At 45.0% G+C, this 27,818-nt stretch overlaps 1 protein-coding gene across 3 annotated transcripts in view; it reads left to right on the plus strand.

Annotated features, from left to right (window-relative positions):
- The window catches only part of PRMT2 (protein arginine methyltransferase 2), a 39,870-nt gene extending 12,345 nt beyond the window's left edge, over positions 1-27,525 (plus strand). Inside the window, exons 5-11 of one of the 3 annotated variants that reach the window (XM_079704861.1) lie at positions 113-274; positions 1,198-1,362; positions 22,402-22,577; positions 23,849-23,978; positions 24,765-24,901; positions 26,238-26,409; positions 26,952-27,108. In XM_079704861.1, the coding sequence (XP_079560987.1) occupies positions 113-274; positions 1,198-1,362; positions 22,402-22,577; positions 23,849-23,978; positions 24,765-24,901; positions 26,238-26,409; positions 26,952-26,984 (975 nt within the window). In that variant the 3' untranslated portion in view covers positions 26,985-27,108. Of the gene's footprint in view, positions 1-112; positions 275-1,197; positions 1,363-10,840; positions 10,963-22,401; positions 22,578-23,848; positions 23,979-24,764; positions 24,902-26,237; positions 26,410-26,951 lie in introns of those variants that run through there. The other 2 variants (XM_079704860.1, XM_079704862.1) reach the window with 2 other exon arrangements.
- The last annotated feature ends 293 nt before the right edge of the window (positions 27,526-27,818 follow it).

Genomic DNA, 27,818 nt, shown 5'->3' on the forward strand with positions numbered 1-27,818 from the left:
GGGGTGGCGGGGCCGAATGGGTAGGTCAGGCTGTAACCCTCCGCCTTCAGCCAGAGCTCGGCACAGCTCCAGCCGCAGGCAGTGATCCTCCCTTCCTGTGTGTTTCCCCTAGAAACTTCACTTGGAGATGTTGGCAGACCAGCCACGAACGACCAAGTACCACAGCGTTATCCTGCAGAATAAAGAATCCCTGAAAGATAAAGTGATTCTGGATGTCGGCTGTGGAACTGGGATCATCAGCCTCTTCTGTGCACATTATGCTCAGCCTAGAGCCGTGAGTAGGAGGCAGCAGCTCTTTCACGACTTCGAAGCCGGGTCTTGGTGAAGTGCCCGCCACGTGGGTGAAACCGGTGGCGCGTTCTTGCAGGCTGAGCCCGCCAGAGGCTGCGATGTGGGTTTAATGAGTCGCAGACAGCACAGGGTGCATAGGACAGAATAGAAAATATCCCAGTTAGTTGCAGCTGGTGGGCTGTGTTTTTGAAACTTATTTCAGTCACGCAAGGAGACACGTGCGTCCACGTGTCTGGGCTGGGCTGCTTGTGTAGACCACCGTCCCGTGTCCTCCTCCGCCGAAAGTGACCCTTGGCAGGGACAGGATGGACCACTCTCTGGGACTCCTGCTGGGCTCCTGTCCTCCTCCTGTTAAAGCCCGTCTGGGCCAGGGAGAGGTGCCGCCTCTCGACGGCCCCAGCACAGGTGGATGAGGTTCCTAGCTTACAGGTGCGACTGCAGGGCAGTGACCGCCCAAGTCCAGACCCTGCCAGAACCAGGACGTAGCATTCAGGACCTCCTGAGGATCTGGATTTGTAATTAGCCGCTGCTACCCTAAAAGTCTGACTGTTCAGTTGAGTGCCAAGAACCTCCTGTGTCGGTTACCGACTGTGTCGCTGCGTGTGTTGGAACCTGGGGCTCTGGGGTGGGCGGCCCACGTGGGTGCAGAGGCTTCTGTCCACCTGCAGCCCCATGTCTGCGTTTAGGCAGAAAGTGGAGTTACGAGTAGAGGCAGGTCCTCCCAGGGCTCCATCAGGTGGAGGCGGCACAGCGTGGCCATCCGCCGTCCACCGCTGCTGTCCAGCACGCTGCCTGCCTTCTGTTGCTGGCTCTGACTCAGCCGAGGAGACTCAAGCTTGGGGGAGTGGACAGCGGGCCGCGGTCTGGGGTCGGGGCGTGCATGGATGGTGCTTCTGTCACGTGCAGGTGTACGCGGTGGAGGCCAGTGAGATGGCCCAGCACACGGGGCAGCTGGTCATGCAGAACGGCTTCGCTGACATCATCACCGTGTTCCAGCAGAAGGTGGAGGACGTGCTGCTGCCGGAGAAGGTGGACGTGCTGGTGTCCGAGTGGATGGGGACCTGCCTGCTGGTAAGGGGCAGCGGGCACTGCTGGGGCGGCTGCTCTGGGCTCTGGAATCTTCATAAATCATGATTCATTTTGACTTTTTTCCTGAGGTGATGTGTAATTGATTTCTTGTGTGAACATTGGCTCAATGTCTTGAATATTGAACTGATTAAAAAAATGCTTTTATGAGGAATCTAAATCAAAGTTAATGTGACTTTCTCGTGAGTGATTTACATAAACTCTGTTCTCTTTGGGAACCTGCGAATATCCAGTGCTTGATGTGTGGCTTTTTAATGCCAGCAGAATCTTTGTCTGCAGCGCCTGATTTGCATCCATGACCAGCTTGAGGCCCAGGCTCTCCCACATTCTCTCCCCAGTTTCACGTGGGTCAGGGTGGAGAGTTTTCTGATTCTGCCCACCCACCCTGCTTACGAACTCACTGTGCTCCGAGGGTAAGTGAGAGGTGGGTGGAAGCCGGGCCTGCGGGTCTCCTCAGACCCTCAGCCCAGCCCCCTTTCTGGCTCAGCAGTCTGAAGTTTAGCCTCTGTCAAAACCCAGAAAAATGACAGCTGGGGGAAGGTGGGGGAGCACCACCAGGGTTTCCAGCAAGAAATCCATTTAAATAGTAAGTGAGTAACTTATATGAATAATAAGAGTGCTGGCCCTAGCTTCTCACAGGTCGCAAAGGTTGAGGAAAATGATAGTAAGTGACGTTGGGCCTTTAGCCTTGTTGAAATTGTGTTGTCTGGAGATAGAGTGTAAATAGACTCGGCATCCGTGATATAATTTTGTTGTTAATAACAGCGGTGGATTCACAAGATGCTGCTCGGGAAAAAGGGACTTGCTACCCCTTTAACCCATGAGGCGGGCGTTGGCCTTTGCCCCCAGCACGCTAGCGTTCTTTCCGTAAATGTTACTGAGCCCCTTGGGGTGGTGGGGACACGGAGAGCCCGGCTGTGGTGAGGTGTCCTTTGGCGCAGTGCGGGTCGGGGAAGCCTGGCTGCCTGGGGTCCTGCTCTGCCCCTGGGAGGGGTTATGTGGAGACAGAGAGGAGGGGTGCGGGGGTGGAGGGGGGGCGGGGCGCAGAAACCTGGGATTCGGGGTCCTTGCCCCTATGTGCCCGAAGCCCAGTGGTGTGGGCCGGGGGCGGGACTGCATGTGTCCAGCGGGGGAGGCTGGACTTGGGCTGTCTGCCTCCCCGGATGTGCGTGTGTCAGGTAGCCAGCCAGCGGCGTCCAGGACTTGGAAGGAGTGGGGTAGGGGTCATGATGCGGAGGCCCCAGGACTGCAGGGCATGGTGAGGCCTGCGGAGCAGAGGGGGGACGGTGCAGGGACCCCTGGGGCGTGCGGGGGCGGGGCCTTGGGGACACAGCAGAGGCCGCTGGGGATGCGCCGGCCGAGGGGGCGGCTGAGGAGAGGGCTGGAGGGGGGCAGAGGGGTGGGCCAGCGGGCTTGGGGAGGCCTGTTCACCCGCAGGTGCAGGGTCCGTGGAGGGGGCGTGGCCGGGCCGGGAGGGGGCGTGGTCACGGGGGGCAGCAGAGCACGTGCAACGAAGGGGTGGAGAAAACCCGCGGCCCTCTGGCGCCCGCCTGTCCACTGCAGAACGTGTGGTCAGAGGGGTAGTGAGGACTGTGGCGACAGGACAGTGAGGACAGCCTGGGGTACCGAGTGGCTCAGGGCGAAGTGCCTGACCACGTGGAACTGGAGGGCCTGGTGGTTCTGTGCAGACCGGGAGGGGCCATGTGGCCGTTGTGGGCCAAGTAGCAGACGTGGAGACGGGGCTGTGAGTCCGGCAGTATCACAGACCCATCAGCTGGGCCATACCATCTCCCGCACAGAACCCTCCGTGCCCTGTGGCTGCCCCTCTTCTTCTGTGCTTTTTGCCTCCCTGGCATCTCCCCTCCTGTCCACTGCCTGTTCTCAGACCTCAGGCCCCCAATCTCCCTACTCTGCTGCTGACATGAAGAAAGTTGGGAAACAAACCCAAATATACGTGTGTTTAGTTTATAATAATAAGAGGTTTCTATTCAGTGGGGTACAGCTATATAATCATTCAAAGATGGGGCCGAAGCAGTTATTTTGGAGAAAATGGTTAGATTCTTCCTCACACCATAGGCTGAGATAAATTCCAGATGGGTTATAGAGTTAAGCTTTTTTTTTTTTTTTTTTTTAAGGAAAGAAACATGAAACAATCACTAAAAATATATCTGATGTTGAATGGGAAGCTCTTTCTAAGAACAAAGCACATAGAGAAACTATAAAATATTTGATTAACTTTATGAGACCAGCATTACACTAATACCAAAACCAAAGTTAGTACAAAAAATGAAAACTACAGACCAGTAACACTCAGGAACATTGATGTAAAAATCCTTGAAAATCATAGCAAATTGAATTGAGCAATACATAAGATGAACACCACACTGCAACAGAGGAGAGATTATCTTCAGAATTCAAGGCTGGTTCAGTATATTAAAGTCATTCAATGTAATTGACTGTATTAATAATCTAAAGAAGAAAAATCACATGACTACCAATTAATGCACAAAAATTTGACAAAATTCAAAATACTTGAACAATTTCTGTTATGATTTCTTTTTTGACCCATTGTTATTTAGAAGTGTGTTTAATCTCCAAGTATTTTGAATTTTACAGTTATCTTTCTGTTACTGATTTCTAGTTTACTTCCACTGTGGTCTGAGAGACCACTGTATTATTTCTATTCTTTTAAATTTGTTAAGGTTTGTTTTTGTTCCGGAATGTGGTCTGCCTTGGCGAATGTTCCGTGTGAGCTTGAAAAGAATGTGTATCCTGCTGTTGTTGGATGAAGTAGTCTATAAATGTCAATTATATCCTGATGATTGATGGTGGTGGTCAGTTCAACTATGTCCTTACTGGTTCTCTGCCTGCTGCCTCTGACCATTTCTGGGAAAGGGTTGTCAAAGTCTCCAACTATGACAGTGGATTGATCTATTAGTCTTTGCAGTTCTATCACTTTTCTGCTCATGCCGTTTGATGCTCTGTTGTTAGGTGCGTACACATTAAGGATTGCTACGTCTTCTTGGAGAGCTGTCCCTTTATCATTGTGTAATGCCCCTCACTATCCCTGATCACTTTCCTTACTTTGAAGTCTGCTCTGTCTGAAATTAACATAGCTACTTCTGCTGTCTTTTGATTAGTGTTTACATGGTAAATCTTTCTCCATCCATTTACTTTTTTGTTTGTTTCTTTTGAGCTGCACCGCAGGGTATGTGAGATTTTAGTTCCCTAACCAGGGTTGGAACCCGTGCCGCCTGCAGTGGAAGCGCAGAGTCCTAACCACTGGACCACGTCCCCCATCCATTTACTTTTAATCTATAACTGTATATTTAAAGTGGGTTCTTATAGACCACGTATAATTGTTTCTTGTTGTTTGATCCACTGTGACAATCTCTCTTTTAACTGGTGTATTTAGACCATTGGCATTCAAAGTGATTATTGATCTAGTTGGATCGACACCCACAGTATTTATTACCACTTTCTATTTGTTGCCCTTGTTCTTTTCTTCTTCTCTTTTTCTGCTTTTTTGTTTCCCTGTGTGTGTGTGTGTGTGTGTGTGTTTTAAGCAGCTAAAGGTAGGGAGTTTAATCAGCATGAATTAATTCAGTGCTCACACATATGTTGGTTTAGAGCCTGACATGAACATGCTTTGATAAAAGTAAACTTAAGATACATATTATCACAGGGTATATGTCCAGTAGTGGGATAGCTGGGTTGTATGGTAGTTCTATGTTTAGTTTTTTTTTTTTTTTTGCAGTACGCGGGCCTCTCACTGTTGTGGCCTCTCCCGTTGCGGAGCACAGGCTCCGCACGCGCAGGCTCAGCGGCCATGGCTCACGGGCGCAGCCGCTCCGCGGCATATGGGATCTTCCCGGACCGGGGCACGAACCCGTGTCCCCTGCATCGGCAGGTGGACTCTCAACCACTGCGCCACCAGGGAAGCCCTATGTTTAGTTTTTTAAGGAACCTCCATACTGTTCTCCATAGTGGCTGTATCAATTTACATTCCCACTAACAGTGCAAGAGTGTTCCCTGTTCACTGCAGCACTATTTACAATAGCCAGGACATGGAAGTGACCTACATGTCCATTGACAGATGAATGGATAAAGAAGATGTGGTACATATATAGAATGGAATATTACTCAGCCATAGAAAGGAACCAAATTGGGTCATTTGTAGATACATGGATGGACCTAGAGACTGTCATACAGAGTGAAGTAAGTTAGAGAAAAATAAACATCGTATATTAATGCATATATGTGGAATCTAGAAAAATGGTACAGATGAACTTATTTGCGAAGCAGAAATAGAGACACAGACATAGAGAACAAACATATGGAGACCAAGGGGGGAAGGGGGTGGTGGGATGAATTGGGAGATTGGGACTGACATATATATACTACTATGTATAAAATAGATAACTAATGAGAACCCGCTGTATAGCACAGGGAACTCTGCTCGGTGCTCTGTGGTGAGCTAAATGGGAAAGAAATCCCAAAAGGAGGGGATATGTGTGTACATATGGCTGATTCACTTTGCAGAAACCATCACAACATGGTGAAGCAACTATACCCCAATTAAAAAAATATATGTTTTCATAAATTGATGGGATATTCACTTAATAGCCCATTTCCAAGTTTTAAAAATTCTCAGTATTTAAATTCCTCTCCCCTGAAGCTCACTTCTTTTATCTATTTTCACTTTTATTGAGGTATAACTGACAAAATTGTAAGGTATTTAAGTGTACAGAATGATGATTTGATATCTGTATACATTGTCAGTGAATTGCCCCCATTGAGCTAATTAATACATCTGTCACCTCATATATTTACCTTTATTTTTAAAGTGAGAATACTTAAGTTCTACTCTCTTAGCAAATTTCAGTTACACAGCACAGTGTTATCAATTGTGGTCACTATGGTATACAGCAGATCCTCAGACCTTGTTCACCTCGTTACTGAAAGCTTGTGCCCAATTACCAGCCTCTCCCTATTTCCTTCACCCCCACAGCCCCTGGCAACCACTTTCCTACTGTTTCTCTGAGTTCAGATTTTTTTTAGATTCCACATATGAGTGATACCATGCAGTATTTGTCCAGCTTCTTTCACTTAGCAGAATGCCTTCTAAGTTCATCCATGTTGTTGCAAATGACAAGATTTCTTTCTTTTTCATGGCTGAATAATACGCCATTGTGTGTGTGAATATATATAATCACATTTTCCTTATCCATCCCTCTGTCAGTGGATAGGTGCTTTCCATATCTTGGTTATTGTGATAATGCTGCAGTGAACATGGGAGTATAGGTATCTCTTTGAGACAATTGTTTCACTTCCTTTGGATATAAACCCAGATGTGGAATTGCTGGATCATATGGTAGTTCTATCTTTAATTTTTTGAGGAGCTCCACAGTGTCTGTACCAGTTTACCTTCCCACTAACTGTGTACAAAGTTTCTTTTTCTCCACATCCTCGCCAGCTCTTGTTACTGCTTATCTTTTTTTTTTTTTTTTTTTTTGCGGTACGCCGGCCTCTCACTGCTGTGGCCTCTCCCATTGCGGAGCACAGGCTCCGGACGTGCAGGCCCAGCGGCCATGGCTCACGGGCCCAGCCACTCCACGGCATGTGGGATCCTCCCAGACCGGGGCACGAACCCGTGTCCCCTGCATCGGCAGGCGGACTCTCAACCACTGTGCCACCAGGGAAGCCCACTGCTTATCTTTTTGATAATACATATCCTAACAGGTGTGAGGTGATATCTCATTGTGGTTTTGATTTGCATTTCCCTGATGATAAGTGATATTGAGCACTTTTTCATGTATTTATTGGCCATTTATATGTCTTCTTTGGAAAACTATTCAGGGTCTTTGCCCAGTTTAAATTGGGTTGTTTTTGTTATTATTTTTGCTATTGAGTTGTATGAGTTCTTTGTATATTTTGCATATCAATCCCTTATTAGATAGGTGGTTTACAGACATTTTATCCAATTCTATAGTATATCTTTTCATTTTGTTGATGGTTTCCTTTGCTGTGCAGAAGCTTTTTAGTTCAATGTAGTCCTTCTTACTTATTTTTGCTTTTGCTGCCTTTGCTTTTGATGTCTAATCCATAAAATTATTGGCAAGACCAGTGTCTCAAGGAGCTTTCATTCTTATGCAAGTGGCTATCGAGTTTTCCCAGCACTGTTTTGAAGAGTTTATCATTTCCCCATTGTGTATTCTTGGCTTATTTGTTGAAAATTAGTTGACCTCATATGTATGGGTTAATTGGGCTCTCCATTCTGTTCCATTGATCTATGCGTCTGTTTTTATGCCAATTCCATACAGTTTTTTTTTTTTTTTTTGTGTGTTATGTGGGCCTCTCACTGCTGTGGCCTCTCCCGCTGCGGAGCACAGGCTCCGGACGCACAGGCCCAGCGGCCATGGCTCACAGGCCCAGCCGCTCCGCGGCATGTGGGATCTTCCCAGACCGGGGCACGAACCCGTGTCCCCTGCATCGGCAGGCGGACTCTCAACCACTGCGCCACCAGGGAAGCCCTCCATACAGTTTTGATTACTCTAGTTTGAAATCAGGAAGTGTGATGCCTCTAGCTTTGTTTTTCTTTATCAAGATTGCTGTGGTTATTTGGGGTCTTTTGTAGTTCCATACAAATTTTAGGGTTGTTTTTTCTATTTCTGTGAAAAATGCCATTGAAATTTTGATAGTGATTGCATTGTATCTGTAGCTTTCTTTGGGTAGTATGGACATTTAAACAATACTGATTCTTCCTATCCATGAACACAGGATATCTTTCCATTTGTTTGTGTCTTCTTCAATTTCTTTCATTAGTATCTTCTGGTTTTCAACGTACAGATCTTTCATCTCCTTGGTTAAATTTATTCCTAGGTTTGGTTTTTTTTGGATATAATTATAAATGGGATTGTTTTCTTAATTTCTCTTTCTGATAGTTCATTGTTGGTGTATAGAAATGCAACTGATTTTTGTTGATTTTGTATCCTGCAACTTTACTAACTTTGTTTATTAGTTCTAACAGTTTTTTGGTGGAGTCTTTAGGGTTTTCTATATATAGTGTCATGTCATCTTCAAATGGAGACATTTTTCCTTCTTCCTGTCCAATTTGGATGCCTTTTCTTTCTTTTTCTTTCCAAATAACGTGCTGGGACTTTTAGGACTGTGTTGAATAAAAGTGGTAAGAGGGGCATCCTTGTCTTGTTCCTGATCTTAGAGGAAAAGCTTTTAGCTTTTCACCATTGAGTATGATGTTAGATGTGGGCTTGTCATATATGGCATTTATTATGTTGTGGTATGTCCCACCTATACCCAGTTTTTTGAGAGGTTTTATAATGGAAGGTAGTTGAATTTTATCAAATGCTTTTTCTGCATATATTGAGATGATCATATGATTTTTATCCTTCATTTTGTTAATGTGGCATATTACATTCATGGATTTGCTAAGTTGAACCATCCTTGCATCCCAGGAGTAAATCCCACTTGATTATGGTGTGTGATCCTTTTAATGTATTTAAAATTTTTTTAAATTTTATATTAGAGTATAGTTGATTCACAATGTTGTGTTAGTTTCAGGAGTACAGCAAAGTGACTTAGTTATACATATTCATATATCTATTCTTTTTCAGATTCTTTCCCATGTAGGTTATTACAGAGTATTGAGTAGAGTTCCCTGTGCTGTACAGTAGTCCTTGTTGATTGTCTGTTTTACATTTAGTAGCGTGCATATGCCAATCCCAACCTCCCAATTCATACCCCCCTGACCTTTCCCCCTTAATGTATTGTTGAATTGGTTTGCTAATATTGTATTGAGGATTTTCCAACTATGTTCATTAGGGATATTGGCCTGTGATTTTCTTTTCTTGTAGTGTTCTTGTCTGGCTTAGGTATCAGGGTAATGCTGGCCTCTTGTAGAATGAGAAATGAGTCTGGAAGAGTCCCCTCCTCTTCTGTTTTTGGAAGAATTTGGGAAGGTTTGGTATGAATTCTTTAAATTTTTGGTGGAATTTGTCAGTGAAGCAGTTTGGTCCTGGACTTTTGTTTGTTGGGAGGTTTTTGATTACTGATTCAATCTCCTACTAGTAATTGGTCTGTTCAGATTTCTTGTATCTTCATGATTTATTCTTGGTGGCTCTATGTTTCTAGGAATTTATCAATTTCTTCTAGGTTATCCAATTTGTTGGCATATAATTATTCATACTGTCTCTTACGATCCTTTGTGTGATATCAGTTATAATAGCTCCTCTTTCATTTACAATTTTATATATTTCAGTTCTCTTCTTGGTAAGTCTAGCTAAAGATTTGTCTATTTTGTTTATCTTTTAAAAAAGGAAACTCGTTGATCTTTTCTGTTGTCTTGTTAGTCTCTATCTCATTTATTTCCTTCCTTCTACTAACTATGGGCTAATTTGTTCTTCTTTTTCTAGTTCCTTGAGGTGCAAAGTTAGATTTGCTTATTTGAGATATTCGTTTTTTCTTAATGTAGGCATTATTACTGTAAACTTCCCTCTTAGAACTGCTTTTGCTGCATCCCATAAGTTTTGGTGTGTTGTTTTTCCATTTTTGTGTGTCTCAAGATATTTTTTGATTTCTCTTGAATTCTTCTTTGACCCATTGGTTGTTTGGGAGCATGTTGTTTAATCTCCACATATTTGTGAATTTTCCAGTTTTCTTCTTGTAATTGATTTCTAGTTTCATACCATTGCTATGAGAAAAGATGTTTGATATGATTTCAGTCTTAAATTTATTAAGACTTGTTTTGTGGTTTAACATATGACCTATCCTGGAGAATGTTCCTTGAGTTCTTGAGAAAATGTATATACTCTGCTGCTGTTGCCTGGAATGTTGTACAGGTCTGTTAATCCATTTGGTCTAATGTGTAGTTTAAGTCGTGTCGCCTTATGATTTTCTGCCTGGATGATTTATCCATTGTTGAAAATTGGCTATTGAAGTCCCCTACAGTTATTGGATTGCTGTCTATTTCTCTCTTCAACTCTCTTAATATTTTCCATAATATTTAGGTGCTCTGTCTTTTGAGGTTTTAATTGAGCATGTTACATGACTCCATTTTCTCTCCTTTCTTAGCATAGCAGTTATACTTGCTCTTTTTTGCTTTTTTAATTAGTTCCCCTACAGTTTTCAATGTGTATTTACAGCTGTTCCGAGTCTGTTTTCATCTAACACTCTTAGGCTTCATGGTTAGTGTGAGCACTTTATGATAACAGAGTAATCCTGATGTCTCCCTCCTGTCCCTTGTATCATCATTTTCATTCATTTTATTATATATAAGTATAGATATACATACGTACATAAGCATAATGGTTAAATACTGTGTTGCTATTATTTTGGACAACTTGTTAGATTGATTAAGAATAGGAAAAATAAAAGTTTTAGTTTTATCTTCATTTATTTCTTGTGATTTTATTTCTTATTTCAGTGATTTTCTTTCTTTATGCAGATCCGTGTTTCTGATCTACAGGCAAACCTCAGAGATATTGTAGGTTCAGTTCCAGACCACCGCAATAAAGCAAGTTGCACGAATTTTTTGGTTTCCCAGTGCATATAAAAGTTATGTTTACACTATGCTGTAGTCTGTTAGGTGTGCGGTAGCATTATGTCTAAAACAGCAATGTACATACCTTAATTAAAATATACTTTATTGCTAAAAAATGCTAACCATCATCTGAGCCTTCAGTGAGTTCTAATCTTTTTGCAATAGTAACATCAAAGATGTTGATCAGGGGCTTCCCTGGTGGTGCAGTGGTTGGGAGTCCGCCTGCCGATGCAGGGGACGTGGGTTCGTGCCCCGGTCCGGGGGGATCCCGCATGCCGCAGAGCGGCTGGATCCGTGAGCCATGGCCGCTGGGCCTGTGCGTCCAGAGCCTGTGCTCTGCGGCGGGAGGGGCCACAGCAGTGAGAGGCCCGCGTAATGCCACAAAAAAAAAAAAAAAAAAAGATGTTGATCACAGATTACCGTAACAAATACAATAATAATGAAAAAGTTTGAAATGTTGCAAGAATTACCAAAATGTGACACACAGACACAAAGTGAGCAAAGGCTGTTGGAAAATGGCGCCGATAGGGTTGCTCGATGCAAGGTTGCCACAAGCCTTCAATTTGTAAAAAGTACGGTATCTGTGAAGCACAATAAAATGAGATCTGCCTGTACATCATTTTCCTTCTTTCTAAAGAACTTCTTTTAACATTTCTTGCAAAGCAGGTCTGCTGGCAACAAGTTCCCTCTATTTTGTTTGTCTGAGAAAGTCTTTATTTCTCCTTCACTTCTGAAGGATAATTTCCCAGGGTTCAGAATTCTAGGTTGGTGGGGTTTTTTCTCTCAACACTTTAAATCTTTCACTCCACTCTCTTCTTGCTTGCATGGTTTCTGAGAATTCAGATGAAATCTTATCTTTGTTCCCCAGTAGGTAGGTGTTTGTTCCCCCCAGCTTCTTTCAGGACTTTTTCTTTATCTTTTGAGTGTCTGTAGTTTGAACATGACATGACTAGTTTTACTTTTTTTCCCCCCACATTTATCTTGCTTGGTGCGCTCTGCACTCCTGGATGTGTGGGTTGGTGTTTGACATTAATTTGGGGAAATTCTCAGTCATTCGTTTTTCAACTACTTCTTCTGATCCCACCTCTCATTCTTCTCCTGGTACTTCCGTTTTGTGTTTACTATACCTTTTGTTGTCCTACAGCCCTTGAATATGTTGTTGTATTTTTTAGCCTGTTTTCTGTGCTTTTCAGCTTTGGAGGTTTCTGTTGTCATTTCCTCAAGCTTGGAGGCTTGTTGCTCAGCTGTGTCCTTACTAATGAGCCCACTGAAGACATCCTTCATTTCTGTTACATTGTTTTTCATCTTGAGCATTTGTTTTTGGTTCTTTTCAAGAATTTTCCTTTCTCTGCTTACATTGCCCATCTGTTCCTGCACGCTGTCTGCTTTATCCATTAGAGCCCTGAGCATATGAATCATAGTTGTTAAATTCCCAGCCTGATAATTACAGCATCCCTGCTGTGTCTGAGTCTGGTTCTAAGCCTCGCTATGTGTCTTATATTGTTAGTATGTCTTGTGGTTTTCTCCTGATAGCCAGGCTTGATGACTGGATAAAGGTTCAGTGCAAACAGGCCTCTAGTGATGTGGTGGTGAGATGCGGGTTGGGGAGTGTTCTGTGGTCCTTCTGGGGTCTCACTGTTCAGTGAGCCTGGGCCTCTGCACTGTGAACTTCACAGGTGCTTCTCAGTTTCTTTTCCTCTTTTAGGTGGGACAGGATGGCTGGAGGGGACTCAAGTTGGATATTTCTTTTTTTTTTTTTTTTTTTTTTTTTGTGGTACGCGGGCCTCTCACTGCTGTGGCCCCTCCCGCTGCGGAGCACAGGCTCCGGACGCGCAGGCTCAGCAGCCATGGCTCACGGGCCCAGCCGCTCCGCGGCATATGGGATCCTCCCAGACCGGGGCACGAACCCGTATCCCCTGCATCGGCAGGTGGACTCTCAACCACTGCGCCACCAGGGAGGCCCTCAAGTTGGATATTTCTCGTTCACCAGCTGGTTAGGTTCGGTTAACTAGTTTCTCCTGAGTGCAGACCCTGTTAAGAAGAACAGAATACTCTGGTGTATTTCAAATGCTTCCTTTCGAACTTGTCAGAAGCACGAGGGGACTTTTCTCTGAGGTCTACTGTGGGGACCCCTGTGACTGAGCCCATCTGGAGCTTTGACTCTCAGGCTTGTCCACAGTGGGCCCCAGCAACTTGTCAGCCACAGTTCATGTTTCCTCCCCTGGCATGTTGTGATTCTCTGTACGATCCTCCTCGACTTATGATGGGGCTACGTCCCGACACCCATCATAAGTTGAAAATATCAAAGTCCAAAATGCAGGGACTTCCCTGGTGGCGCAGTGGTTAAGAATCCGCCTGCCAATGCAGGGGACACAGGTTTGAGCCCTGGTCCGGGAAGATCCCACATGCCGCAGAGCAGCTAAGCCTGTGAGCCACAACGACTGAGCCTGTGCCCACGAGCCACAATTACTGAGCCCACATGCCACAACTACTGAAGCCCGCCTGCCTCGAGCCTGTGCTCCGCAACAGGAGAAGCCACAACAACAAGAAGCCCGGGCACTGCAATGAAGAGTAGCCCCCGCTCGCTGCAACTAGAGAAAGCCCGCATGCAGCAACAAAGACCCAACACAGTCAAAAAACAAAAAACAAACAAACAAAAAAACTTCAAAATGCACATCACACACGTAAGTTCCTGAACATCACAGCTGAGCCTCGCATGCCTTAAATGTGCTCAGAGCACTCACATGAGCCTACAGTTGGGCAAAATCATAACCAAAGCCCATTTGATAATAAAGTGTTGACTATTTCATGTAATTGACTCAGTACCGTACTGAAAGTGTCGTTCACCCTAGCGATCTCATGGCTGACAAGGCTGTGGCTTGTGTGGCTCGTGTGTTGCACTGTGTATCGCTAGCTGGGAAAAGATCAAAATTCAAAATTCGATGCATAGTCTTTACTGAATTCCTATTGCACCGTTGTAAAGTTGAACCATCATAAGTAGGGGACTGTCTGTATTAGTCTCTCAATTTCTCCTATTTGGGGGCAGCAGTTTGCTCTGTGACCTCATTTCTCTTACGGATCTAAGAAGAGTTCTTGATGTTTCAGTTTGTTCAGCTTTTTACTTGTTAGGACAGAATGGCAACTTCCCCCTAAGAGCAGGAGTGATGCAGGGAGGGCCACTACACCACTTCTACTCCATATTGTACTGGGAAACCTAACCAGTGCAAAAGGGAGAGAAGAAGTGAAAGGCACACAGAACGAAGACAAAGAAATAAACCATCCCTTTCTCAGCATGATTGTCTTTGTAGAAAATCCCAAGGAATCTCCAAAAACTTTCCTAGACTAGTAGGCAAGTTTAACAAGATCACAAAGTCAGCATACAAAAACCAGTCATATTTTTATATAAATACTAGCACTGTACAATACTGTTTACAGTAGCTCCAAAATGATGAAATCTGACAAAATGCATAAGATCTGTATGCTGAAAACTATGTGATGCTGATAGATACACATTGTTCATGGGCTGGAAGACAACCTTGTAAGGATGTCTCTTCTCCCCAGATTAATCTGTAGATTTAATACAATTCCAGTTAAAATCTAAGCAGGAGTTTTTGTAGATAAGTTCATTGTAAAATTTATGTGGAATGTAAGCAAACTAGAATAGCTGATACAATTTTTAAAAGAACAAAATTGGAAGAATTATAGTACCTGACTTTAAAACTTAGTATAAAGCTCTGGTAGTCAAGACTATGAAACTGGTGAAACAATAGACACGTAAGTCGCTGGAACAGAATAGACAGTATATTCCTACAAATACGGTCAACTGATTCTTAACAGAGGGGCAAAGTTAATTTAATGAAGAAAAGATAGTCTTTTCACCTAATTATATTGGAACAGTTGGCCATCCATGTGCAGAAAAAAGAACTTCAACTTTAAGGCTCATACCTCATACTAAACAATGAACTCAAAATTGATTACAGATCTAATTGCTTAGAACATAAAACTATAAAACTCTCGGAAGAAATCACAGGAGAAAGTGTTCATGGGTTAGTCAAAGGGTTTTTAGGTGTGACTCTAAAAGCATAATCTATTAAAGAAAAAGTTGATAAATTGGACTTCATTAAAAGTAAAAATGTCTGTTCTGTAAAAGTGTTAAGAGAATGAAAAGACATGCTAAGGGCTTCCCTGGTGGCGCAGTGGTTGAGAATTCGCCTGCTGGTGCAGGGGACGGGGGTTCATGCCCCGGTCTGGGAAGATCCCACATGCCATGGAGCGGCTGGGCCCATGAGCCATGGCCGCTGAGCCTGCACATCCGGAGCCTGTGCTCCGCAATGGGAGAGGCCACAACAGTGAGAGGCCCGCGTACTGCAAAAAATAAAAATAAAAATAATAATAAAGACATGCTAAGGTTAGGAGAAGATATTTGCAAATCACATATCCAGTGTGTATCCTGAATATACAAAGAATTCTCAAAATTCAACACTCCCGAGGGGCACCTAGGGGCACTGGGCCGCTCTTGACTTCGGTGCCACGTGACCTCTGTGGCTCTCCTGCTTTGATGTTCCACGTTTGTTTTTCCTTTGTTAAATGAACATCAACATTTTATTCAAAATTAGGCCAGGAAATTGACATAGTTAAATATAATCGAGGAACAGTTACTTTTTTTTTTAACATCTTTATTGGACTATAATTGCTTTAGAATGGTGTGTTGGATGCTGCTGTGTAACAAAGTGAATCAGCTATATGTGTACGTATATCCCCACATCCCCTCCCTCTTGCGTCTCCCTCCCACCCTCCCTATCCCACCCCTCTAGGTGGTCACAAAGCACTGAGCTGATCTCCCTGTGCCATGCAGCTGCTTCCCACTAGCTATCTATTTTACATGTGGTAGTGTATATATGTCCATGCCACTCTCTCACTTCATCCCAGCTTACCTTTCCCCCTCCCCGTGTCCTCAAGTCTGTTCTCTACGTCTGTGTGTTTATTCCTGTCCTGCTCCTAGGTTCATCAGAACCTTTTTTTTTTTTTTAGATTCCATATATATGTGTTAGCATACGGTATTTGTTTTTCTCTTTCTGACTGACTTCACTCTGTATGACAGACTCTAGGCACATCCACCTCACTACAAATAACTCAGTTTCGTTTCTTTTTCTGGCTGAGTAATATTCCATTGTATACATGTGCCACATCTTCTTTCTCCAGTCATCTGTCGATGGACACTTAGGTTGCTTCCATGTCCTGGCTATTGTAAATAGTGCTGCAATGAACATTGTGGAACATGAGTCTTTGAATTATGGTTTTCTCAGGGTATATGCCCAGTAGTGGGATTGTTGGGCCATATAGTAGTTCTAGTTTTAGTTTTTTAAGGAACCTCCATATTGTTCTCCATAGTGGCTGTATCAATTTACATTCGCACCAACAGTTCAAGAGGGTTCCCTTTTCTCTACACCCTTTCCAGCATTTATTGTTTGTAGATTTTTTGATGATGGCCATTCTGACTGGTGTGAGGTGATACCTCATTGTAGTTTTGATTTGCATTTCTCTAATGATTAGTGATGTTGAGCATCTTTTCATGTGTTTGTTGGCAATCTGTATATCTTTAGAGAAATGTCTATTTAGGTCTTCTGCCCATTTTTTGGATTGGATTGTTTGTTTTTATATTGAGCTGCATGAGCTGCTTGTATATTTTGGAGATTAATCCTTTGTCAGTTGCTTCATTTGCAAATATTTTATCCCATTCTGAGGGTTGTCTTTTCATCTTGTTTATGGTTTCCTTTGCTGTGCAAAAGCTTTTAAGTTTCATTAGGTCCCATTTGTTTATTTTTGTTTTTATTTCCATTTCTCTAGGAGGTGGGTCAAAAAGGATCTTGCTCTGATTTATGTCACAGAGTGTTCTGCCTTATGTTTTCCTCTAACAGTTTTATACTGTCTAGCCTTGCATTTAGGTCTTTAATCCATTTTGAGTTTATTTTTGGGTATGGTGTTAGGAAGTGTTCTAATTTCATCCTTTTACATGTAGCTGTCCAGTTTACCCAGCACAACTTTTGAAGAGGCTGTCTTTTCTCCATTGTATACTCTTGCCTTCTGTATCAAAGATAAGGTGACCATATGTGTGTGGGTTTATCTCTGGGCTTTCTATATCCTGTTCCATTGACCTATATTTGTTTTTATGCCAGTACCATACTGTCTTGATTACTGTAGCTTTGTAGTTTAGTTTGAGTCCGGGAGCCTGATTCCTCCAGCTCTGTTTTTCTTTCTGAAGATTGTTTTGGCTATTTGGGGTCTTTTGTGTTTCCATACAAATTGTGCAATTTTTTGTTCTAGTTCTGTGAAAACTGCCATTGGTAGTTTGATAGGGATTGCATTGAATCTGTAGATTGCTTTGGGTGGTATAGTCATTTTCACAATGTTGATTCTTCCAATCCAAGAACATGGTATATCTCTCCATCTGTTTGTGTCATCTTTAATTTCTTTCATCAGTGTCTTATAGTTTTCTGCATACAGGTCTTTTGTCTCCTTAGGTAGGTTTATTCCTAGATATTTTATTTTTTATGTTGCAATAGTAAATGGGAGTGTTTCTTTAATTTCTCTTTCAGATTTTTTCATCATTAGTGTATAGGAATGCAGGAGATTTCTGTGCATTAATTTTGTATCCTGCTACTCTACCAAATTCATTAATTAGCTCTAGTAGTTTTCTGGTAGCAGCTTTAGGATTCTCTATGTATCGTGTCTTGTCATCTGCAAACAGTGACAGTTCTTCTTTTCCGATTTGGATTCCTTTTATTTCTTTTTCTTCTCTGATTGCTGTGGTTAAAACTTCCAAAACTATGTTGAATAATAGTGGTGAGAGTGGGCAACCTTGTCTTGTTCCTGATCTTAGAGGAAATGGTTTCAGTTTTTCACCTTTGAGAATGATATTGGCTATGGGTTTGTCATATATGGCCTTTATTATGTTAAGGTAGTTTCCCTGTATGCCTACTTTCTGGAGAGTTTTTATCATAAATGGGTGTTGAATTTTGTCAAAAGCTTTTTCTGCATCTATTGAGATTATCATATGGTTTTTATCCTTCAATTTGCTAATATGGTTTATCACATTGATTGATTTGCATATATTGAGGAATCCTTGCATTCCTGGGATAAACCCCACTTGATCATGGTGTATGATCCTTTTAATGTGCTGTTGGATTCTGTTTGCTAGTATTTTGTTGAGGATTTTTGCATCTGTGTTCATCAGAGATATTGGCTGTAGTTTTCTTTTTTTGTGACATCTTTTTTGGTTTTGGTATCAGGGTGGTGGTGGCCTCGTAGAATGAGTTTGGGAGTGTTCCTCCCTCTGCTATATTTTGGAAGAGTTTGAGAAGGATGGGTGTTAGCTCTTCTCTAAATGATTGATAGAATTTGCCTGTGAAGCCATCTGGTCCTGGGCTTTTGTTTGTTGGAAGATTTTTAATCACAGTTTCAATTTCAGTGCTTGTGTTTCGTCTGTTTATATTTTCCATTTCTTCCTGGTTCAGTCTTGGAAGGTTATGCTTTTCTAAGAATTTGTCCATTTCTTCCAGGTTGTCCATTTTATTGGCATAGAGTTGCTTGTAGTAATCTCTCAAGATCCTTTGTATTTCTGCAGTGTCAGTTGTTACTTCTCCTTTTCATTTCTATTTCTGTTGATTTGAGTCTTCTCCCTTTTTTTCTTGGTGAGTCTGGCTAATGGTTTATCAATTCTGTTTATCTTTTCAAAGAACCAGCTTTTAGTTTTATTGGTCTTTGCTATCATTTCCTTCATTTCTTTTTCATTTCTTTTTCATTTCTTTTGATCTAATCTTTATGATTTCTTTCCTTCTGCTAACTTTGGGTTTTTTTTCTTCTTCTTTATCTAATTGCCTTAGGTGTAAGGTTAGGTTGTTTGAGATTTTTCTTGTTTCTTGAGGTAGGATTGTAATGCTATAAACTTCCCTCTTAGAACTGCTTTTGCTGCATCCCATAGGTTTTGGGTCATTGTGTTTTCATTGTCATTTGTCTCTAGGTATTTTTTGATTTCCTCTTTGATCTTTTCAGTGATCTCTTGGTTAGTTAGTAGTGTATTGTTTAGCCTCCATGTGTTCGTATTTTTTACAGATTTTTTCCTGTAATTGATATCTAGTCTCATAGCATTGTGGTCGGAAAAGATACCTGATACGATTTCAATTTTATTAAATTTACCAAGGCTTGATATGTGACCCAGGATATGATCTATCCTGGAGAATGTTCTATGAGCACTTGAGAAGAAAGTATTTTGTTTTTTTTTTTGGATGGAATATCATATAAATATCAATTAAGTCCATCTTGTTTAATGTGTCGTTTAAAGCTTGTGTTTCCTTATTTATTTTCATTTTGGATGGTCTGTCTATTGGTGAAAGTGGGGTTTTAAAGTCCCCTACTATTATTGTGTTACTGTTGATTTCCCCTTTTATGGCTGTTAGCATTTGCCTTATGCACTGAGGTGCTCCTGTGTTGGGTGCATATATATTTACAATTGTTACATCTTCTTCTTGGATTGATCCCTTGATCATTATGTAGTGTCCTTCTTTGTCTCTTTTAATAGTCTTTAAAGTCTGTTTTGTCTGATATGAGAATTGCTACTCCAGCTTTCTTTTGATTTCCATTTGCATGGAATATCTTTTTCCATCACCTCACTTTCAGTCTGTATGTGTCCCTAGGTCTGAAGTGGGTCTCTTATAGACAGCATATGTACGGGTCTTATTTTTGTATCCATTCAGCCAGTCTGTGTCTTTTGATTGGAGCATTTAATCCATTCACATGTAAGGTAATTATCGATATGTATGTTCCTATTACCATTTTCTTAATTGTTTTGGGTTTGTTTTTGTAGGTTTTTTCCTTCTCTTATGTCTCCTGTCTGGAGAAGTTCCTTTAGCATTTGTTGTAAAGCTGGTTTGGTCGTGCTGAATTTGCTTAACTTTTGCTTATCTGTAAAGGTTTTAATTTCTCCATTGAATCTGAATGAGATCCTTGCTGGGTAGAGTAATCTTGGTTGTAGGCTTTTCCCTTTCATCACTTTAAGTATGTCCTGCCACTCCCTTCTGGCTTGCAGGGTTTCTGCTGAAAAATCATGTTAACCTTATGGGGATTCCCTTGTATGTTCTTTGTTGCTGTTCCCTTGCTACTTTTAATATTTTTTTTCTTTGTATTTAATTTTTGATAGTTTGATTAGTATGTGTCTCGGCATGTTTCTCTTTGGGTTTATCCTGTATGTTACTCTCTGTGCTTCCTGGACTTGATTGACTATTTCCTTTCCCATGTTAGGGAAGTTTTTGACTATAATCTCTTCAAATATTTTCTCAGACTCTTCTTCTCTTTTTCTTCTGGAACCCCTATAATTCGAATGTTGGTGCATTTAATGTTGTGCCAGAGGTCTCTGAGACTGTACTCAATTCTTTTCATTCTTTTTTTCTTTATTCTGCTCCCTGGAGGTTATTTTCACCCTTTTATCTTCCAGGTCACTTATCCGTTCTTCTGCCTCATTTTTCTGTTATTAATTCCTTCTAGGGTATTTTTAATTTCAGTAATTGTGTTGTTCATCACTGTTTGTTTGCTCTTTAGTTCTTCTAGATCCTTGTTAAATGTTTCTTGTATTTTCTCCATTCTGTTTCTGAGATTTTGGATCATCTTTACTATCATTACTCTGAATTCTTTTTCCGGTAGGTTGTGTATTTTGTCTTCATTTATTTGGTCTTGTAGGTTTTTACCTTGCTCCTTTGTCTGTAACATGTTTTTTTGTCATTATATATATATTTTTTTGATGGGTGGTGCTGTATTCCTGTGTTACTGGTTGTTTGGCCTGAGATGTCCAGCAGTGGAGTTGGCAGGCGGTTGGATAGAGCTGGGTCTTGGTGCTGAGATGAAGACCTCTGGGAGGCCTCACTCCAATTGATATTCCCTGGGGTCTAAGGTTCTCTGTTAGTCCAGCAGTTTGGACTCGGAGCTCCCACCACGGGAGCTTGGGCCTGACCTCCAGCCTGGGAACCAAGATCCTGCAAGCTTCATGGCACAGTTAAAAAAAAAAAAAAAAAGGAAGAAATAAAGAAAAAAAGGAGCAGTACAATATCAAAGAATGAAGAACAAAATAAAGTTAGAAAGATAAAAAATATATTAGGAAAAATAAAACTATAATTGAAACAACTGCAACAAGGTAAAATAAAACCACAGCAGAAAAAAGAAAAAAAAAGCGGGGGGAGCAACAAGCCAGGAGGAGAGATCACTAACGAAGTATAAAGAATAAAATAAAATTAGAAAAATAAAAGGTTTATTAGGAAAAACAAAAATCTAAAAGAATCAATGACAGTGAATCAACAAGGTAAAACAGAACCCCAATCTAAAAGAAGAAAAAAGAAAAAGAAAAAAAAAAGCCTTGGCTATGAGGGCGGAGTTCAGGTGAAGGCAGGGGCAGGGTTTAGGGTGGGGCGGGACCTAGGTGGGTGGGGGCGTGACGTTTGAGCGTGGGGCGGGGCCTCTGCTTAGGGTGGAAGGGGAGAGGCAGCACGTGGAAAGGAGGGCCTCTGGAGTGTGGAGCTCGGAGTCTGGAGGTAGGGCCCTGAGTGGGGGTGTGTGGGCGGGGTTTAGGCCCAGCGCATTGGAGCAGGTCTCAGAGGGGGTCTCCGAGTGTAGGGGTGGGGCTTGGGCTCTTCATGGCAGGAGGGGGCCTGGGTGGGCAGAGGATCAGGCCCAGGAGCCCAACAGGCTCCTGGGGGCCCAAGTAGGCAGAGGAGACCTGGCCACGCTCCCTTTGGACCCTCTGCCCTCCCCGTGGTCCCCCAATTTCCCCCTTCAGGTGTGGGATCCCTTCCCCTCCCCCAGCCGCCCCTCAGGGGCACCAGTCCCCTCCTGCCTCCACTTCTCCTCCCTCCTCACTGCCCCCACGCCCCACGTCCTACCCAGTTGTTGGGGGTTCCTCCTGTCCCTTTAGGTGTCTGTGGTCCCCCACTGGTGCCTGGTAGGTGCCCTAGTTGTGCGGAGACGCAAATTCTGCCTCCTCCTAGTACGCCATCTTGACTCCGCCCCCGATGTTCCACGTTTTTAAGAAATGACTTCAGCCAACTTAAAGGGTGGTGAGAATCCTGAGGATACCCCAGACCAGGTTGATACTGTTGGAGAGTTAAGACCCTGAAACACTTGAGGGCTTTAGGAACATGGGGACAGATGATTGCTGAGAGAGTGGGGTGGGCGAGAGGCTGATTTCCCTGACCGTTAGCCATGCCCAGTTCCGAGCTCCATGCAGCTGATGGGGCTTAAACCCAGGCTGTGACTGGACTCGGTGACCACTGCTGTGTGGGCGCAAGAGAAGCCCTCCCCTGGGCCGGGCAGCTCAGCCAGTTCTGTGCCTCTGGAGGTGACAGACGTGAAGACCCCAGAGTCTGAGCAGCGAGGGGCCTGCACAGACACGGTGCCTCCTGTGCGTCTCTCCCTCCCTGCAGTTTGAGTTCATGATCGAGTCCATCCTCTATGCCCGGGACGCGTGGCTGAAGGAGGACGGGGTCATCTGGCCGACCACGGCCGCGCTGCACCTGGTGCCCTGCAGCGCCGACAGGGACTACCGCAGCAAGGTGCTCTTCTGGGACAACGCCTACGAGTTCGACCTCAGTGCCCTCAAGTGAGTGTCACCGGGCGCTCCCGGTCTGCGGGAGCATGGGGGGCGGGCTGTGGGAGCATGGGGGGCGGGCTGCAGGTCTGAGAGCTGCCACCGCGCTGAGCTCAGTTTGCTCACATGACTAAGAAGTTTGCACGTTGCCTTACAGGTCTTTAAACCAACAGATGTGATGGGAAACTGAAGTGTCCCATTTATAAGACCCCAAATATAATGGGAAAAATAAGGTCATGTTTATAAATGCGTGGGCCGTTAAAACAAATGAATGTTCCCACTAAGAGCCCTAACTTTTTAACAAGAGTCAGAAAATGTGTTAGTGAAGGCATTGCTGGCATTTGGCAAAGAAAGCAGTGCTCCACAAAAGTTCATTTCCTGGTGTGTAACATACCTCGGGCTTGTGGTAGAGCTTCAGGTTTTAACATAAAACAGTCTTCTCTCAAGGCCTTCATGGTTGTCACATCGCCTCCTCTGAGAAGGATAGTCACACGTGTCGGCTGCGTCCCCTCTGAGGTGCCGTGGGACGTGGGCAGGAGAGACCCAGCAGCAGCCCTGGAATTAGGGAAGGGCCCCTTTGTCAGAGGCAGAAAGAAGCTTCTGTTCAATGAGCCTGGACACCTGCTAGGTGTCCAGCTGGGGAGTTGGCAGCAAGATGGGGGCCTCTGGGCCTTTTTGTTTTTTGTTAAAAAACTCAAAAAAAGAAAAAGTATCAACATAAAGGTATGGAATCTTCCCTAGTCAATGTACTCTCAACCCAAATCCCAAAGGGGATGGAGAGGAAGGGTCTCCAACAGAGTCGTTCCGTGGTTCATGTAGGACTAATGTGTGGGAAGGGCTGGGAAAGTTTGAAAAGAGCAGGGGGTGTGGGGGGTGTGGTTTCTCATGCTGCCTGAATTAACGCCCAGTAATGAAAGCGACAAGGAAAGACGGAGGAAGCTCTGAACAGGGTCTGTGGTGTCCGGAAGAGGCGCACAGTGAACTGGAGGGTGGGGGGATAACGTGCTGAGGCCGCACGTTATCCAGGACACTGGTTGGCCCCTTGGAGGAGATGTCTGTTCTCCTCTCACACCATTCGTTAACACTTAATTTCCCGTGGATTCCGTGTTCTCTGGGTGTGTGCTGAGACCCCGCGAGTAGGACACTGAGGGGCCCCGGAGGGCTGGCCGCCTCAGCCCTGCCTCTCGCCCGGTGAGTTAGAATTCCTGCTAACGCAGAGGAGGCGTGATAGCCTGAGATGTGGGTAAATGATATTGAGCAAAATTACTTTGACTTTTCCCCAGATCTTTAGCAATTAAGGAGTTTTTTTCGAAGCCCAAGTATAACCACATTTTGAAACCAGAAGACTGTCTCTCTGAGCCATGCACCATATTACAGCTGGACATGAGAACCGTGCAGGTCGCCGACCTCGAGGTGAGAAGAGGCGACCCTTCCTTCCTATTCAAATAAACAAGTTAAACTTGTTGCTATTGATTTTCCCACAGTCTTTTTTTTTTTTTCCTATTCTGATTTTGTTTTTTTAGGTTATTTTCTTTATAGTTAACCTCTTTAACGTCTTCAGTTACTTTTAGATTTATGTGTAATATTCTCAGCATCTTCAGATTCAAATAAATTATATGTTTCATCATGGAATTTGAATTAAATTTTTTTTCTAAGTTTTTTTAGCTCCCATTGATGATAAAATTATTTTACTTACCCTCTGTGGCCACGAGGTGACGTGTGTGGGTTCCGGACGACCCCATTATAAGGGCTGCTCTGAGGTGGAGGAACCCCCTTCTGGAACTTAGATGGGCAAAACCACGTGCAAACTGAACTTTTGAGGCTTTAGTTAGTTTGGGAATTGTAGAGACTCAGTCTGGAGCTTTATATTTGTACAAAATATTGAGAAGAGGAAGTATTCCACTTGAATTTGGGGACAGAATATTAGGCAAATGAGACCCAAATTGCTCAAAACCTTTTCTGATTATCTGCAGCCTTTGAGTTCAGGATGCAGGTTTTAACATTTACTTTCCCTAGGAGGAAATATGGTTTTTGATGTGTTCAGCTAAACTAGCAAGTTACAGATTTGTGGCATAACTACCGAAACCAACGGTGTGGCTGCCTGGGGCCGTGCTGTGGGATCTGGGACGGAGCCCCACGGAGGCGGGAGCTGCCCCCCGGTCCCCAGCATCCTTTTCTGACTCATTTGCTTGAACACAGATGATGAAAGGTGAGCTGCACTTTGACATCAAGAAGGCAGGCACCCTACACGGATTCACAGCCTGGTTCAGTGTCCGGTTCCAGAACCTGGAAGAGGACGAGCCACAGCTGGTGCTGAGCACGGGCCCGCTGCACCCGTGAGTGTGCCCCTCCTTCTGCTGGGGCGGCACAGGAAGCCTGGCAGAGCCACAAGTTTCAAGATCTAGTAATATGGGGAGTGGGCCCAAATCTCCCCAGACGCGGTTGAGCCCTGGCCCAGGGCATGTGGGCGGGAGGGCTGGTGGTGAGTCCAGGTGGACCCCCCAGCATCGGGCTTCCTCGGGGCCGGGTCCCCGACACCCTGGATGGTCAGGCTCCACCTTCTCCAAACGCTACTGCACCTCTTCACCATCTGACTCAGAAACAGCCCACAGGGTTCCAGGGGCTTTTACTCCGACTTCCGGGGAAGGCAGATGTTTCCCGAGACGCATCTTCTGAGCAGTGAGGTTTCGGGGCTGCGCGCTTGCTCCTGCGCGTGGGAAAGCGCACCTTGTCTGTCGTGCTGCCGGGCACAGTGGCCCCTGGGGGGCGCCACCTTCATTCAGGGGCTTCGCGGCCCCTTTCAGTGACGGCCCCACTGCTCCTCTGCACTGTGGTCGGCAGAAGTGAGCAAGGCCCAGGGAGGGGCGCAGACGCCCGAGTCAGACGCCCCACGGTCTCGGGGCCCAGGGGTCCTCAGCGTCCTTTGTGGAAGTCGAGCAGGAGAGTGAGCTGCCTGGCCAGAGCCTCCTTCAGGGCCCAGAGGAGAGGGGCCTCAGCGGCCCCTGCGAACCATGTGTGCCCGGCGTTTCCCACCTGAGCGTCTGCGTGGGGTCATCCACAGGTGGCATGGGGATGGGATGGGGGGCAGGGCGTGGGCCAGGGAGGGAGACACCCCCCACGGAGGCTGAGGGGGCGGCCCAGCGTCAGGGAGGATGTGACACGAGGGGGAGACGCAGCAGAACCTCACTGCAGGGTGTGACCTGGGTCCTTTCAGGCGCTTGTGCGTGAGAGTCACAGGACTTACAGAATCCGGGGCGTCACTGCTCCCCCAAATGCTGCACTTGTTTGCTCACACTCAACTGAACCTTCACAGGAATTATGACTTTTTTTGGACACGATTTCAGCAGCATGTATCTCGCTTTAACTGCAGAAACTAGAACCGTGGGCGTCAGCAGTTCAGAGAAGGTGGCTTTGGGTGGGCACTGCTGTGCCAGCTCGTGGAGGCTGGGTTGACCCCACGAGGGGCTGGGGACAGGCGGCCCCTGGGGACCTGTGTCTGGCCACGTGCCCCTGTGGCCCGGCCTCCTTGGCACCAGGGAGTCTATGCAGCGTCCGGGAGGCCCCCCGGGTTGTGGGTCCACGCGGGTCCCATGAAGCCATCTGATCACAGGGTGGGGGCATGGCAGTCCCGACGGGCTCCCCGAGGGGTGACACCATGCCCCTGTCTTGCAGCACCACCCACTGGAAGCAGGTGCTGTTCATGATGGACGAGCCCGTGTCCGTCCTCGCGGGAGACGTGGTCACAGGCTCAGTGGTGTTGCAGAGAAACCCCGTGTGGAGACGGCACATGTCTGTCACTCTGAGCTGGTCCGTCACTTCTAGGCAAGACCCCGGGTCGCAGAAAGTAAGATATTTAGCTGTGGAGTTAGGGGCTGTGGTGCCAGTCCGGGCAGCTGGTGGGTCTGTGGCAGTCGCGGTGGTAGATGCCTATTCCCACCCTGCGGACCCCCTGGCCAGAGCTCAGGCCGAGGGCCGGGCCATGGTGCAGCCTCGCTCACCCCGCATGCCTTGCCATGGGCAATGTGGACGTGCGGTGGAGTGGTGTTCTGGCCGTGGCAGCAGTTTGAGGGCTGAAGTGAGCATGTGGCCAGGCGGGGCCTTAGGGCTCACGGCTCACAGAGCCCAAGGAAAATCCTCCTCTTCAGACTCATGGTTAATGCAGGAGAGGGAAGAAAATAACCAAATGGTTTCCCTTTATTTTGTAGTACTTGTTTTGTGCTTTGCTTTATGCTGATTTTACGTTAGAAAAGTTTAAATTGTTGTTGAAAGTCTGCACCTGAATACCAGACTCTTGTCCAGTATTAAATTATTATTAGGAAATACTGTGTGTTAATCAAACTGAAATGATTTATCATCTGATTGGTTTGTTTCCTTTGTCTTTCTCAGGTTGGAGAGAAAGTCTTTCCCATCTGGAGGTGACAGGTGCAGCTCTGTGCGGGATGCAGCGTCGTGGAGGGACAGACGCAACTCAGTGGAGTCGGCCCTGGATGGGAACGCGTGTCCTGTGGAAGCCGCGGACTTGTACCAGGATGGGGTGGTAACACCCTCACCCGAGGGCGCGGGGCTGCAGGCCCTCCCCAGACGCGCCCGTGCTCCTCGGGGTCCACGCTCGCCATTGTCACTGCCCTGCCTGTCCTTAGAACTGGGCTGTTTCCAGGTGTCCACCTGTGGGTAGTTGATGGCCCAGTGTCCCTCAGCCAGGTCTAGTTCTAAGCTCGTAGGACACTCTCGTCAACCCTGTGCTCCTGTGAAGGTGGCTGTTCGTGCGTCGTGTGTGCGTGTCCTTCCCGCCCTCGGCTCACCCACTCAGCTCGTGGGATGTGGGGTCACACAGAGCCTCGTGGGAGCCTGAGGTGCGATGCATGCGATGGGGCTCTGCATGGGGTAGTCCACTTGTAGAGACGTCTTCCAGATAAATTATGTGTCGGCACATAGTACACGCTCAATAAATATTTTTTAATAAATGAATGTTGGTGTATATCCTGTTTCTATGCACATACATTATTTTGCAAAAGCATGGATCATACTGTGTGCATTGCTCTGTAACCTTTCTCATCTAATATTATGAAGAAACTTTCATGCCAGTAGGTACATGTCTGCATTTTTTGGTGTGTGTGGTTTTGATTTTTAGTTAACTTTTTATTGAAATAGAAATCATATACACCAAACCGCATAAGTCATGAGTATACAGATGGATGAAGTTTCACAAAGTGGGCACACGTGTAACCAGTGCTCAGGCCCAGACCCTTCAAC

Source organism: Hyperoodon ampullatus (genome assembly GCF_949752795.1).
Source record: "Hyperoodon ampullatus genome assembly, chromosome: 5".
NCBI classification, from domain to species: domain Eukaryota; kingdom Metazoa; phylum Chordata; class Mammalia; order Artiodactyla; family Ziphiidae; genus Hyperoodon; species Hyperoodon ampullatus.